The following is a 16,154-nucleotide window of genomic DNA, read 5'->3' on the forward strand; positions in this document are numbered from 1 at the left end:
GTGTTTTTTTTCGCCGGAACGCATCAGGTCACTCAAGTCTCACTCTTGTCATTTTCTGAAACTTGGCAGCCCTGATGATAATAATAATAATAATAATAATAATAATAATAATAATATATAACTTAACTGGGTATATGAAGCACATTTGTTTCCTTAATATACTTACAGTTAATATACAAGTCAACGCATTGCATATTTACTGTTAATTTCACGTTGCTTGTCTTCAAGTTAGACGTACTAGCCATAAACATTTCAGACATTACTGAATAAATTACAGTTTAAATGTAGGATAATTCATAATGTCATAAAATCAGTCAGGAAGAAATTAGATCCCTCAAATACACAATCTACCATTAACAAAATGTCTACTGTAAACAGATGACCACTTTGATTTTGTGCTCCATGTGTTTTAATTTCCGTTTGTTCGCCTCAGTGCTTGGATCTATAATTTCTGTTTTTGGCCTTTTTCTGTCGGTATTCTGTAAAATGATATATTTTCCTTCAGCCAGGCGTGGTTATGACAGCCAAATACTACGCAGGATTTGGGCTTTATACGATAAAAATCAGCCAGACTGCAAGATCAGCGGTAAATAGCTGTTGTCAGGCAAATGATTACCACTCGTTGCTAAGTCAAGTGCTGACGTCCTGTGAAAAGGTGTATTCTAATTATTATTTTCCCCCTGAAAGGCAATTACAATTATATTTAGTGTTGCCACCGTCCCTTAAAATATGGAATCGTTCCTTATTTGACCATTAAATGGTGCGTCCCGTACTGAGCCAAAACTGAACGCTGTTTGTTCCGTATTTGTATAAATGACCAGAACATTAGACATGTCCGTCAGACCGTCACACACAAAGTAAAACACAGGAAATGCCAAAGCCAGCAACATCGTCATGGTGGTATCCACGTACGTAGGACCCCCACTCTATGTGGTGTGTTCAGTGTACATGGATGTGAGTGTGTGGTGCTTTCAGGGACTGTTGGAGAATAGAGAGACGACACACACACACCAGCGCTAACCCTAAAAATGTCCAACTTTAGATAGTTTTCAGTGTCAAACAGCCTCAGGAGAACAACACTATAGATATGAACAATCATCATCATCTCCTGAGGATGATACAGTAGACACATCATGGTTGGACTGATTTAATAAACTACTGGGATTTGATTTCATGTTTAGGATGTGGAGGTTTTGAGTTAAATAAAAGATTATTTATTATTACAGTCATATTAGGCAATATAAATAGGCATATTATGTATGGGCTTTTAACAAAAATCGTACTGATAGGTTAACAATAAACAAATACATAACTATTTTATATTATATATATTCCCTTGGTTAAAAATGTTTGTAGAGATTTCTGTATATTCTAACATTTTCCTATGATTTAAAAAATTGATTGAGAAATGTTTCTGGGTATTAGTAGCTCCTTCAGTGTGCTGCCGTACCCCTCTGGGTATGTGTACCCCTGGTTGGGAACCACAGCTTGGGGTAATCTTTATTTCTATAGGTAGTTTTTAATCAACGTGATTCTAAACTTTTATTCTTAATCAGTAAAATTAATAAAGGTCATTCATGTTATACAGTAAAATTCAATATTTTAAGAAAGTAATGTTTGCTTTACATAACTCCGTTAACTAAGTTTTAAATTGAATTTAACTTAATTTGAATAGGTTTTTGTGATCTATTATTTATTACAGGTGGTTACAGGTGGTTTTTCAAAAATGGACGATTGTGAATGATATTTTTTGGTGTACTGTGTGTCTTCTGTGACCTGAATGTGTTCTGCTCTAAGGTCTGTAGTAGATCAGCTCCTTCTGTTGTTTTTTAAATACAGTTCTCTGCATGTTGTTCAGTAGTGAGTGTGTAGTACATTAACTATTTGTGCACTGTGTGTACATTTTAATATGATACGCTGTACTGTAAAAATGTTTAATTTAGATTTATGAAGAATCCTTCATGTACCTCATTATTGCAAACCAAAACACACACACACAAAAAAAAAATTAATAAAACAATTGCCTTTTATGACATTTTTATTTGATTTTACAAAAGAAGTGAGAGACTCGTGACTGAGCTGGATGAAGGCTGCTCTGCAGTGATGGAGGAAACATTGTCCTGGTCTTTTTCCAAGTCTCTCTTTGTTTGTTGAGTTGATCTTCTTTTTAAAAACAAAATGAAAAAGAACACACTTTAAGAAACGTAAATATGAGTAAAGGACATCAAAATCAATCAATGGCAATTTTACAAATAAAAAATTACTTCCAAGTATAATAAAAATAATATATTGATAGGTTTACAGCTGAAAGACATTACACTGATAAAAAATCGACAATTAGACTTGGAGAAAGTCACGTTATCTAGATAATGAGGACGCAAAGCAGTCCTTTCCTCCTGAGTTTGTTTGTGCTTCTAGACTGTTGCTTCTCCACATTGGTCTGTCTTTTTCCTTTTGCTTTGCTATGTAACCGTTGTGCCTAACGCCGGGATGGAGACTTCTCCTGCTGGAACGTCCACCATTTTACCTTTGCTACCAAGGACGTGAGCATGCATAGACTAATTTTTTTTTTTTTTTTTAATTTTACTTACTTTACAAGACAATCTTTGATGTTTACTTCATGCTGCCTCTTCTTCCCATATCTCTGTTTAACTTAAATCTCCTCAGTGGTTTTACCTGCTAGGAGAAAAAAAAAGATAAGTGTCATGACAACTATGTAGCATAACCTTTAGTTGAGGAATGTGCCAAAAATGACAGAAAAAAGTCTTACTTCAGTGTTCATGAGAGCTTCAGTAGGAATACGATTAGGATCACTACGATTTAGCTCACGGCTACCAGACAGAGGACGATTTCCAGGCCTGTCAGAAGGTGGGACTCTGTGGAAGTGAGGGTGACGAGGGGCTTGTGAGTGGGAGTTTGCTCCACTTTCCATCCCAGGACCATCAACTCTCCTCATCTTTCCCGGAGGTGGTCCGCGTGAAGTCCGACTTTCTTCTCTCATCCTCCTTCGGCTTTCAGCTGGGGATGGAGGACGGTGAACAAGTCGGAGGCCATTTTGGTTGGAGGGAGGCAGTGAATGAAAACCACCACCCTGTGGATCGTCTCTTCTAATCCGTGTGTGATGTCCATCATCAAGTGGGGGGTGTGGTGGACGGAGGCTGTGGGCGGCCTGTGGAGGGGCTTTCACTGGTGAATGTCTTGCACGAGAACTGTTGTTCTTTTCTTTTCTGGGTGTGGTTGAGTTTGGAGCATCTTCTGATCTTCTCATTTCATCACTTTTTAACTTTAAACCGTCCACCTCAGTTTTGGTCTTTTCTATGGAGGATTTCTCTGTCTTTGCTTTGTCAGACTGATCCTTTGATACACACTTAGTGGAGGTTTTGGCAGCTGTTGCAGAGCTTTTTGAAGGTGCAGCTTTAGAGGCAGCTGTGCTACCTGAAGCCTTTGATGCTGAGGAAGACTTTTTATTTTGTGAGGGCAATTCATCCATTGGTTCATCTCTGACTGGTGATGATTCTGGTTCATCGGCCTTTCTCTTTTTCCCCTTGTTGGTTTTTGGGATTTCATAGCTGGACTTGGTAGTAAATGAGGAAGAGGATGGAGGAGGAGGAGGCACAGATCTTCTGTCTGTCCTGTTGTCTCTTCGTCTCGCGTTCTCATGTACTGAATCATTTCTGGGTAAAGACGACATACGATCTCTTTCCTTATCCCTACTGCTGTGACCCGTGTGATACTTTGAGGGCTGTTGATTGTCATAATCGTTGAAGTACGTGCTGTCTGCATAGTTCTTCTCCCTCTGTCGATACCTTTCTCTGTCCCAGCGGTTTTGGCTTCCAGAACTCTGTCCTTTTCTTTCATATGGTGGCAGTTCTCGGGGAGGTGGCGTTCGTCCACCAGGGCTGCGGGCCCGATAGCCAACATGTGAGCGAGGCCGTGATCTAGATCTATAGGGTCCCTGATTAGCGAAGGAGGACTGCGGGAACCCAGAGCGCCGGTAGGCATAAGACCTTGAATGAGAGCCAGATCTTGGCCGTGAGCGTCGTTCATAACTGCGCCCATCGCGTCTGGAAAATGGGGAACGTGGGTCAGACTGACCGTCTTTGTGGCAGCCTTTTGTGACGTCATCAAGTTTGGAGGTAGCTCTGAAAAAAAAAAAAGATAAGGAATGTATCAACTATTTTATATGCCCTGAACTTTTTCATATTGCATTAGTGAATTGAGTCAGAACCAGCAGTTAAAGCATTTTAAACAGAATATACCACTTTAATAAATCATTTTTGACCAATCACTGTCTGAATCCTCAACTACACCACTTTGTAGGTCATCATCTTTCATTCCTTCTGTTGTGCCACATTTACTGAGAAATATTACAGTAAGAGAACAGAAAAGCCACTTTGCACAGGGTCAAATATATGAGTGAGCAGGGCATTCATCAGAGTGAATTCTAGATCTTTTTTAATGTCTTGTTTTGCAACAAGACAACATGAACAAAGCTTTTGAAGTGAATAAAAAGGCTAAAACTGTTTTTCTGCAAAGCAACTACAACTTGAGGGATGATTCTGCTCCTAACATTCAGTGGATTATCTGAGGCTTCCAAAACTAACAGGTTACTCACTTTTCCATCTGGAGGGGTAGTGGAAGACTGACAGACGGGGGCTGGGAACCAGGGCCCCCCCATGGAGGATTAAAAACTGGGTGTCCAGAAGCATAGACGGGCTGAGGCTGGTAACTAATTATGGGTGGCGGAATGAGGGCAGGGCCTGAGGTGTATGGTGGGAGGTATGGTTGTGGTGGGGGTCCGTAGGGGGCTGGGGACGGGTACACGGGAGGCGGAGCTGGGTGTTGCACCTGTGCACGCCTACGCACTGTGTATCCTGTCATATTCTCGAAGTCCGTCACAACCTGCATGAATCAACACAGATGCATTTTATTATATTGAAAACTGCAAAGTCAAGTAAATAACAATATGGGTAGTGTGTGTGCATCTCAGGTTTACCGTTTGGAGGACACGATTGACAATGACGCTATTAGGGGAAACATCAGACTGTTTACAGGTCAAACAGTCGTGATCCTCCGAGTCCAACAGGGCAGTTCGGATACCTTGAGACAAAACACACAAAATCAACTTACGCGTTAACACTATAACATGTTCACACGTTATTTAGCTCAAGGGTCAACTATGGAAATGTTATGCAGTTGGTGAGACGCAGATTTTTACTCACATTCCTCACAATAACTGGTTCCACAGCAGGGTACCAATACAGCATTGATCATCAGATCGTTGCAGATTGGACATCGAAGTTGATCTGGGATTAGTTCATATGCTTCACTGTAAAGACATACGTTTCATTATTTTAGCAACAAACATTTACATAAGTGAAATAAACATGGCAGTGGTACTTTAATGTGCCATTATATTCATTATTTCTGAAAGCAGGTAATACATACTCGGCAGTCAGGATCGGCATGGCTCCTTTGGTGTCTGGCTCTACTTTCATTATAACGCTCTGAAGGATGCCCTTGCTGGTTTTCGCTGGCTTACGTTCCTTGTCCCGTTTCTGGGAATCCTGAGGAAAAAAATTAAATCATTTCTTTCTCCTATAAAAGATAAGTTTTTCAAAAAGCACTGAACAAATTATGACAGTTACTGGCTGGATTATTAAAGTTTCTAGCAGACATTGTTGGACAGACAGTTCCCCTCCACATCTGTGTCCAGTCCAACTCTTTTTGTCTTTGCAAAAACTTGAATGATCTTCTGCAGAGTAGTCCATTTTAACACAGGCACATTGAAGCAAGTAGTTTAAGATACAATTACCAATGGTTTTGTCTTGACAGATTTTTTAAAATAAAAAAAAAGAAAAAGATTACAGGTGTACAGTGCTTAACAAATCTATTAGTCCAACTGTCAAAAAAGAGGCTTCAAGTGGACTTTTTGATTAACTTAACTCAACGTTTTACTGTTTGGAATGGAATATTTAAAATGATGTCTTGTTTTGTTTTGTTCAGGAATCCAAGTACCGGTACATCATTTAAACATCAAATAAATCTATTTTAGTTGTGCGTACAACAGGAAGAATTTTTTGAGAACACAAGATTTTAACAAAAAAATCTATAAATTCCATAAATATTGGTCCACCAAAGATGATTTTTGTTGTAACTCATGTTCAACAGTTTAATGGGAGTGTCCAATATTATTGTAAAGCACTGCACACAGTTAGGTAACAAAAAACAGTGATATTTACTTTTCTAAAGTTGGACTATACACACTGTAAGTTTCATCTCTTCTTGCTAGGCCATTAAATTAATTACAATTCTTCAGTTCTTTTACCTATCTAGTTTGATGCCAAAATATTTGAAAAATTAAAGCAGCTTTTGGCATGTTTGTGTGGATCGCTAAATAGTTTTACATGATGTGCAGAGTTTTAAAAGTCTTTTTTTTTTTTAATGCCAAAAAATAAATAAATGAATAAATAAATAAATAATAATGGCTTGGTTTTATATAGGAGTGTTTTAAAAGTCTTTTTTTTTTAAATTTTTGAAGCAAATCAGGAATAATAATAATAATAATATTAATAATAACAATAATAATACTAATAATAATAATTAATAGTTCTAATTTCCTAGGCAGCAGAATAAATGGTTTACCATCATTTTTTAAACACAATTAGCAGCCGAAATAATGATAAACCACTTTTAACTGGAATACCTGATAAAAGTCCAATTAAAAACATCAGGTAGCTAACCTAGAATAGCATTTAGTCAACAACACACAGAACCTGGACACTAAACAAACAAAAAATATCAAACTTGATGTGTGTGAACAGGATGTTCTGTAAAATTGCTCAAGAAGCAGGAAAGAGGATGAGATAATAGAATGGATGAAGTGAGATTGTTTTACTTACGGGTTTGATTGATTCCAACACAGATGCTTGAGAACAATGTCTGCAGAAACAAAAGAACACATCGATGCAATCAGACAACTTCATGATTCTCCACTAATTACTGATAGAATGTTCTTGAATTTGTGGTCATTTCTGAAACATTGACATGTGATTTGTGGGAACTTTATCATTATTTTGTATGAAAGATGTCAGGTTTTTTGAAAAAAGGTGTGCACAATCACTAGACAAAGAACAACAGAAGAAAAGCTATAAACCTATGTCATGTTTGGGAGCAGCATTTTTTTTTTAAATCACAAGAAATTAAAATGAATTACATCTGAAATTTCTATATTTAATCTTTTGATGTACAAATAATATACTTACAGAGTTAACATCTTGCAACCTGGTTTCACTGCACCGATCGGCTTACGACGGACGATGACAGATGAGAGCTTTGGGATTTGAACTTTATCATTTGTGTATTCTGTAAAAAAGAAAACATTACAAAACACACAAAAATATTTAGCCTTGACATTTTATCAGTTTAGGAAGCTTATAGAAATAATTACACTGCATGTTTACACAGTGAGAAAAGCTGAAAACACTGATGATGCTATAATCAGAACGTTCTTACTTTGTGTTTTTGACTTGTTTTGTGACATTCCTTTTATTTTATGTGTTGTTTTTGTTTACACATGTTCATAAAGAAATCAATCCAGAGTCTGTTGTGTGTCAGGGAGTTGGGCTGACAAAAAGTTTCACTTTCACTGCCCATACTCCACCTTTAAAAATATTTCTATTTCCATAATGCCAGCATTTGTCATACAAATACGGCTCATAAACAGATAATAATACATGCATTGCATACTTTTTATTTTGCTGACATTTTATTTCACAAATTTTTTTTTTGCAAAATACCACACACTGAAAATTGATGTCAACTGATATATTTGCCTGTTATACATTGTGTGTCCCATCAATACCAATAGCAGACCATGTGGTAAAACAATCAATGTGTAGTCAGATTACATTTCATCATATTTTAAAATCCTTAGATTAAAAAACAAAAGTAATTTCAGTTTAGAGCCTACATACTAATGTGTAAAGATGAAATTGTTCATACATTGCTTTAATTTTTAATTTCAAGATATTTCTGAAATTAAATCTGACGCACATTCCAAGTTCATAAAACAAAGCATTGCATAGCAAGGGTTAGGGTTACGTACTTTCTCGAGTCTTCTCATTGGAGATCTGTAGTTCACAGGTTGTGGCCTTCAGGTTCTCCTGAGCCATGATCCGTTTCTTGAGCTCAGTGAGGCTGATGTGCAACCCATTGAAAGTGATAGTTTTTTGTTCCATTTTGGAAACAAACTTATAGTGAATGTAGGACATTTTTACACGTCTTTACACTTTCACTTGAAGTTTATAAACCTTATATATTTGCTGACTACAAAGTGGGAAATAGAGTCCTTGATTTGTTCAGATTAAAATAACTGTAGAGAAAGGCCAGATCACCATTGAGTGGTACCTCGTACTCCTTCAGTTCGTCTGCAAACAAACACAGAACACACCAGTATGTCAGCACATCAAGGAAAGTGCGTACAGCTCCATTAGGTACAAGCTGTACAAAATCAATGGTCCGTAGTGTCCGTGACGGAGAGCCCAGACCGCCGTCCTGCGAGCCGCCCGTGTGGCAGTGAACAGCGGCCCCGGCCTTCCGTGACACTTAGTCCCACAGACAGTGACTGTAGTTCAGATAATGAACCACAAAACGTCAACAGAGCTATTTCAAATAACTACAGAGTCCGTGACCACCATTAGACCCCGAAAACTGGCAAACTAAAGCAAAAGTTAGTACGCTACACCTGGAGGCCTAACAATGCTAAGCTAATGGCGTTAGCCAGGTAACCGTTAAATGTACCACACGATCCACAAGTCACGTAATGGAGTAACAATCCTCTTCAATGCACAATTATGAACATCCAGGACAAAATAGAAGCTATATTTCCAAATGAATCTTCAGTTTTAATCTGTTCTGACAAAAATCACTGACAAGACGGAGAAAGTGGGGTCATCAAATGACTCTGGCACTATAATTCACTTAGTAATATCACTAAATGAGTCGTTAAATTTTACAATATTACAAAACTATGGGGTGCCAAGTGTAAAAATTTAGTATAAAAGTTGTTGCTAATGCATTTTCATTATTTATCTCACTTTTCTCATATTTAACACATTTTCCTACATTTAACACAACATTTAACCACATATATAGAGGTAAAAAAGAGCATTAAATCTAAATATTTAAATCTAAATGGTATGTTATATCTAAAAGTTAAATATATATCTAAATATTTAATCTATATGTATATATATATAACATTTAGACTTAAATGAGGAAGTTCAACCTGCCCCAGGAGCTGCTGATAATGTTCTACACCTCCATCATTCAGTCTGTTCTGTGCACCTCCATCACTGTCTGGTTTGGATCTTTAACCAAACTAGACAGACACAGACTACAAAGGATAGTCAGGACTGCAGAAAAGATCATTGGTGTTGATCTGCCCTCCATCCAAGACTTATACCTGTCCAGGGTCAGGAAACGGGCAGGTAGCATCACTGCAGACCCCTCTCACCCTGCACACAATCTGTTTAAACTCCTCCCCTCTGGCAGACGCTACAGATCACTGTACGCCAAAACAACCCGCCATAAAAACAGTTTCTTCCCCCAGGCTGTCACTCTGATCAACACTAAACAGTCAAAGAGTGTCAGTCCTGTTTCTGTGAAAAAACCCTGGAACCAAACATAACAACCCTGGATCAATCTGACACTGAGAATGTTCATGTACATACCTTTAATTTAAATGTTCTCCTGCACTACTTATCAATGCTCTACTGCACTATTTTCCTTTTATTATTATTATATTTTATTATTATCTTTCTTTTCTATTATCTTTTTTCGTTCTTTTTATCTTATTTTTTTTAACTTTTATTTTGTATTTGTTTATTTTTTTTATACTATTATTATTATTATTATTATTATTATTATTATTATTATTATTATTATTATTATCATCTTGTTATTTGCACATTCTAGTCTAACTACTGTTTATATTTATACTTATGTTTATACTTATTATCATCTCTTCTAGTTGATTGTTTATTATTGAATGTTTCACTATTGGAGAGAGCACAGTTGACCGAGTCAAATTCCTCGTGTGTACAACATACACTTGGCCAATAAAGATGATTCTGATTCTGATTCTGATTTAGTCTAGATTTAAAATTTACATATAACATAACTTTTAGATCTAGATTAAATATTTAGATATAGATTTAACATTAAGATATAACATATACCATTTAGATTTAGATTTAAATATTTAGATTTAATGCTTTATGTGGTTAAATGTTGTGTTAAATGTAGGAAAATGTGCTAAATATGAGAAAAATGTGTTAGCTATAACTTTTATACTAAATACTTGGCACCCCATAATAAACAAGCAGTATTTACTTTTTTTTTAATTTACTAACTTCATTAAATATTTTAACAGAGTTAGTCGTTAAAGTTTATAATATTACAAGAAACTCACCTTAGTTCAGAAATGAGGACACCTGTTGGTCTATATTTGCAGTGTTTAAAGGATTTTATAACCAATAAAGTTGTTTATCAGATCCATCCAAGCAGTAACTGATAGATTTTTCGATTCAAAACGTTTCTTTTATCTTTACCTGCGTTGTCCTGACTACGACCTTGACAACGCGTAAACATAATCGATGACGTCATCGGACCAAAACAAAAATGGCGGCGCCGGAGAAAAACTAACAGCTCCTCCGAGTTTTAAAAGTGCACGGCAGTGAAGACATACACTCGTTCGTCGAAGGCAGGTGTTCCCCGTATGTTGTCAATTACTAAAGTTCAATTACAACTAGAATATTTGCATTTCCTGAAGCCTACGTCTTCTAGCACTGCATTAGCATTAGCATTAGCTTAATCATTGATTTCTATCAGATATTTTCAATGGTCTTTGTTAGCAGAATTATGTCAAAATTATTTAATTTAATGTGCAATTTTGACTGCATTACTGTAGTAAACATGTTTACTATGTGTGGTGTAGGAGTATTGGTGTGTGTGCGCAGGCTGGGTACCAATTATCTTGTGTACTGTAAATTATGAACACAGAAACTATACTAGTATACGTACATTATTATAGAAGCTTTCTTAGGTGTTTAGGTCTCGGCTAAATTAGGAATATTAATCTTCTTAATAATTTATCCATCTATAATATGTTTATCAATCTATAGATCAACTTATTTAATATATATTTATATATCAGGATTAAAATAAATTAGGCCTCGGCTATCATGGCAATCCTAATTGTATAAAACATTCTTTACATTTGCATAAAAATACATGGTTATTTTAAAATGATGTTAAATTACAATGAAATAAATTAGTGAAACTATTTTTTTTAATTGTCATTAAAACAAATTAATAATACTATCAAGTTAAATATCCTAATAATATCAGTGCTTTGGTTATTTAATTCCTTAGCATTTGCTTATATAATGGGTCGTTCCTGCTAACGATATAATTAGACATAAATATGTCACAATTTGGCCCCTTTTTTCCTCACCATTACCTAAAATATGGAAACAGCACCTCCTGAAAATACAGCTCAGAAATATATTACATCTGTAGTGGAGTTTGCATGTTCTCCCTGTGCTCATTTACTTCCAAAGTAATTATTTTACGAATTAAAAACCAAAAAAGTTCAATCTGTGTGGCATATTGTGGAATGAATCAAAAGACACATGGAAATTGTACTTTTATTTTGAAACAAATGTAAAAACCATTTACCATTGAACCATTAAAGCATAATTTTATTCATCTGAATGAGAGACATTTGGAAGATATTCCTGATGCATCCGCCCCACGTAAACAATTATATAATAATATATAAACATTTACACTCCAATCTAAAGATAAAAGATGTAATAATAAATAAAGACGAAATATAAGATAAATATAATGGCACTGATAATACCAAAGCAATAAGTGACAGATTTCAGTCCCTGCAGGATCTTCACTTTCAATTCATTTGATTTTGTGGCCCATTTTTATGTGATTTGAGGAGATTTTGTGGCGTAATTTGAAGAGAATTGGAAGATTTTGGAAACATTTAGAGTTCTTTTAATAATTTGAGATAAAAAATAACTTCCATCATGTGATATAAGCATGGGGAAAATGTGAGCCCTGCTAATACAGTGGCGTTTCATTGAATTTGTGTATTAATTTGAAGATATCTACAACTGAATTAGTTGGTAATTTATACAATAATTTATGATTTCTTTAACGTTTTCTTAGCTTGCTGCCGCAGGCTGAAATGGATTCTCTACAACAGTGGTTGTCAGTGGTTTTTGGCTCATTTTTATCATCATTTTGTGTTTTCTTGTTTGTTCTTATTATTATTCAGTATATTTTTCACTTATTTTGTGTGTTTTTGTTGTTGTTTTTTGAGTTGCAGGTAATGTTTTGTATTATCATTTTTAACTAAAAACAAACATATCGTACCCACATTTGAGAAACACTGCTCAAAGGGGCCGGATTTGGCCCCCAGGCCTTGAGTTTGACACGTGTTTCCTCGTCTATAAAATCATAAAGACTGCAGGGACGTCACATTCACATTTTCCAGTTGTTTTCTGTCAGCATTTGGTGTCGTAGTCTCCGTTTGGCGTGCTGATGTTCTGGACGTGATGGACGGCGTCTGCGATGGTGAAGAAGGTCATTTTGTTCTCTCCGGTTTTCCTGGTGGGATAAAACCCAGATCTTTCCAGCGTGTCCAGTACGGAGGTGTTACAGCGAGCCAGCACCACCTCCACACCCAGCTCTTCGTAGTCCTTACGCACTTCCTTCAGTGCGGTCACTCCCGTCGTGTCCAAGAACAAAATGGCGCTGCAGTTGATGACTATGCGTCGTAGTTTCCTGTCGTTAACGGACGTCACAGCTACAGCTGTGGCCTCGATGACGTGCTCCTTACACAGATCCTCTTTTCCCTCAGTGTTCACGTGAAGGTTGTTTCTTTCCTCTTTGGGTTTTGTCTCCTTCCTGAACTTGATGCGTCGTATTTTGTCCTTCAGCGGGTTGAGTCCGATGCTCTTATAGAGCGACTTCTTGAACAGACTCTGATTGGCGTAGTAAATGGGAGCCCCGTATCTGAACATAAAACCAAAAAAAAAGATCAATCTGGGTTGAATATTATGGAGGGAATCAAATACGATGGAAATCATGAACACTATTTTCTTATTTAAGCTCATTTATTGTTTTTATTGATTTAGTCTCATACCAAAATCCATTCAAGTTAAAAAAATGTTGTTTTTTGTGTCAAATATTGGTATGACAATAATATAGATGAATTAATTACATAGTCTCTAATTCGATAGACTTTTGAATCGTGTCCCACCGCTAACATTTATTAATATATTTCATGTATTTTCCATAAGACTGTTGTTTTCTTAATGGTTTTCATTTTTGTATTTTTGTTGTTTTAAAGATTTGTGACTTTTTTTTTTTTTGGATTTTTTTTTTTGTGTTTTTACTTTGGGGGGCCGCCAGTTGCACATCTGCACTAGACAATAGAAAAAATCTACCCTAACCCTATGTAATTTATGTGGCTTTTTTTTTCTCCCCAATTATGCTGACTGTGATGTTGGTCTTAAATTTAATTTCAAATGGCAATAAAAAGTCTTAAAGTCTTGAATTTCATTTGACTAAAACTATAGCAATCCTGTAACAACATGTTTACACAAACAAACCTAAGCTGAGTGTGTGTGTGTGTGTGTGTGTGTGTGTGTGTGTGGTGTGTGTGTGTGTGTGTGTGTGTGTGTGTGTGTGTGTGTGTGTGTGTGTGTGTGTGCGCGTGTGTGTACACTAGTGGTTCTCAAACGTTTTTGTATGTTCCCCACTTTGTATGAAGGTCAGGGTTCCCGCAGATCCTTAAAAAGTCTTAAAAAGCATTAAATTCATGAATCTAAAAATAAGGCCTTAATTGTCATTAAAATGTCTTAAATCAATGTTTCAAAATTCTTACATTTTAACTCACAATAAGTGTTATTTTATGATTGTAATTAGTCTCACATTTGAAAATATTAAATAATGAGCGTGAATAAAACATTTTTAGTTTTTTTAAATGTATAAACAACATGGGAAAATGAAAATTGCATGTCTTACAAATATTTTTTTTAGTGTTTTTTATTTGATAGATTTCTGGCTATTTTTCACTGTAAAAAAAATGACCCTAACCCTATGTAATTAATGTGACGTTCACCCCCAAAAAAGGGAATAATTCTAGATTTCAATCATTTTAAATCATTATTTTTGCTCTTTAGTTCCACGTTACATTTTCTTCCTGGTCCATATCTAATGGAGTCTAATTATCTAATTTATGCTACATTTCTAGATTCTCATTATTACTTTGTTTGTGTGTCAGCGTTTTGTTTAGTGTTATTTATCTCATAAAGGCATTTGGCCTCAAATTAAAAAGTTTGTTGTGCTCCACCTTTCATACCTTTATTCCCCACTAGGGGGCGCGCCCCACACTTTGAGAAACACTGGTGTGTGTGTGTGTGTGTGTACTAACGGGGTCAACGTGTGTGTGCAGGCTTTTCATCTGGGAGATCCTTCACTCCACCATCAGGAAGATGAACAAACACGTGCAGAAGATCCAGAAGTGAGATCTGTGTGTGTGTGTGTGTGTGTGTGTGTGTGTGTGTGTGTGTGTGTGTGTGTGTGTGTGTGTGTGTGTGTGTGTGTGTGTGTGTGTGTGCGCGTGTGTGCGTGCATACATGGTTTACAAGAGCAATTTTCAGGTTTACTCACCAGCATTACAGACCAATCGGGTTAAGGAACCAATTTTGATGGTCTCGTAAACCTAAAACTTTATAATGTTATAATTATTGAATATTAATTGTAAAAGTCATTATAAATATATGTGTGAATACTTAGTTTATAGTGTAATCAGTTAATATAGTTGTTATAATGTTATGACACGCCCCCTGCCTTTCTGAGCTTCACACATATTGGTCTCATAATGTAGGTCACATCACAGTTTTACATGATTTTAAATATTGGCATGACAAAAGCAGTTCTAGGATCAAATGTCACCATGTTTTTATCAAGATATGCCTTTTCTTATCGAGGAAATAATATTAGTTAATATTGTGAATCTGTACAGTAATGTTGAGATGATATTTGATGAGTGAGTTAACAGATCTTTTAAATTTTTCATCTAATAATTTCACTTTTTTATTATGCTCGTTTTCATTAACTGTTTATTTACAGGAAGAGGTGTGTTTGCATTGGAGCCAATTAATAAAGGCTCATTAATTTTGGAGAAGAGTGGCTTCAGCATCATAAAAACAGTTGTATTTAGCCTTGGAATGTTCCCTTACAGCTTAAGTACAAAAACTAGCAACAATGTACAACATAAACACAAAAAACCATCTACAATAAATAAATTAAAGCAATCTGAATTAACATTCGGAAAAAAGTTTGACCAACTCTGCTTTACAAAAACTGCTATAAAACAACCATAAATGAAGTGCATAAAAACCACAAAACCGCTGCTCAAAATATAAAACTGCAATTTTTCAAACTTTTTTTTTTTTTTTTTTTTTTTTTAAAGGATTTTTTGGGCTCTAGTGGCCTTTATATGACAGTTGCTTGACAGGAAGGGGGTTGGAGAGAGCAGGGAATGACACGCAGGAAAGGGTCCCAGGCCGGGAATCAAGCCTGGACCTGCTGCAGGTGAGGAGCTATGGCCTCTGTACATGGGGCGGGCGCTGAGCCCACTGAGCTACACACCACCCCGCAATTTTTCAAACTTAACACAGTGATGTAAAGTAAGCTGTGCTTATTCCAAGTGCACATTCTGCTGTTGAAAATGCTTATAAATAAATAAATATGGAAAAACTAATTCACAACATTTTTCTCAGCTACACAAAGCAAAATGAGCTGCTGTTAGCAGTGACTCAGCAGTAGCAACAGGCTGCATATTTACAACAACATACCGTGCAATAGTTTGGCTGACCTGTCCCTGGATAACAGTCACAGTCTGTTAAAATCCATACGCTGTTGTTTCGGTGCAGAGGTATCCCTCACGTCCACCATAGCAGCGTTAGCTTAGAGTTTCACTGATGCATCTTTTGGAGACAAATTGGTAAAATAATGCGCGTATTTCTACTCTGAGAAGCTCATCCTGCTCTCGCATTGAC

General features: G+C 36.2%; 1 protein-coding gene across 1 annotated transcript; it reads right to left on the reverse strand.

Moving 5' to 3' along the window:
- Window positions 1–2,088: 2,088 nt before the first annotated feature.
- On the reverse strand, window positions 2,089–6,933 carry LOC114470509 (E3 ubiquitin-protein ligase RBBP6-like). The gene is made up of 8 exons (XM_028458712.1): window positions 6,903–6,933; window positions 5,449–5,567; window positions 5,223–5,329; window positions 4,997–5,100; window positions 4,616–4,902; window positions 2,771–4,142; window positions 2,592–2,679; window positions 2,089–2,163 (listed from the first exon to the last, which is right to left on the reverse strand). Exons 2-7 carry the CDS (start codon window positions 5,496–5,498, stop codon window positions 2,614–2,616), a joined length of 1,986 nt encoding a protein of 661 aa, XP_028314513.1. The 5' UTR covers window positions 5,499–5,567; window positions 6,903–6,933; the 3' UTR covers window positions 2,089–2,163; window positions 2,592–2,613.
- Between the last annotated feature and the right edge of the window lie 9,221 nt (window positions 6,934–16,154).

The sequence above is a fragment of the Gouania willdenowi genome, chromosome 10 (assembly GCF_900634775.1).
Source record: "Gouania willdenowi chromosome 10, fGouWil2.1, whole genome shotgun sequence".
In the NCBI taxonomy this organism is placed as follows: Eukaryota; Metazoa; Chordata; class Actinopteri; order Blenniiformes; family Gobiesocidae; genus Gouania; species Gouania willdenowi.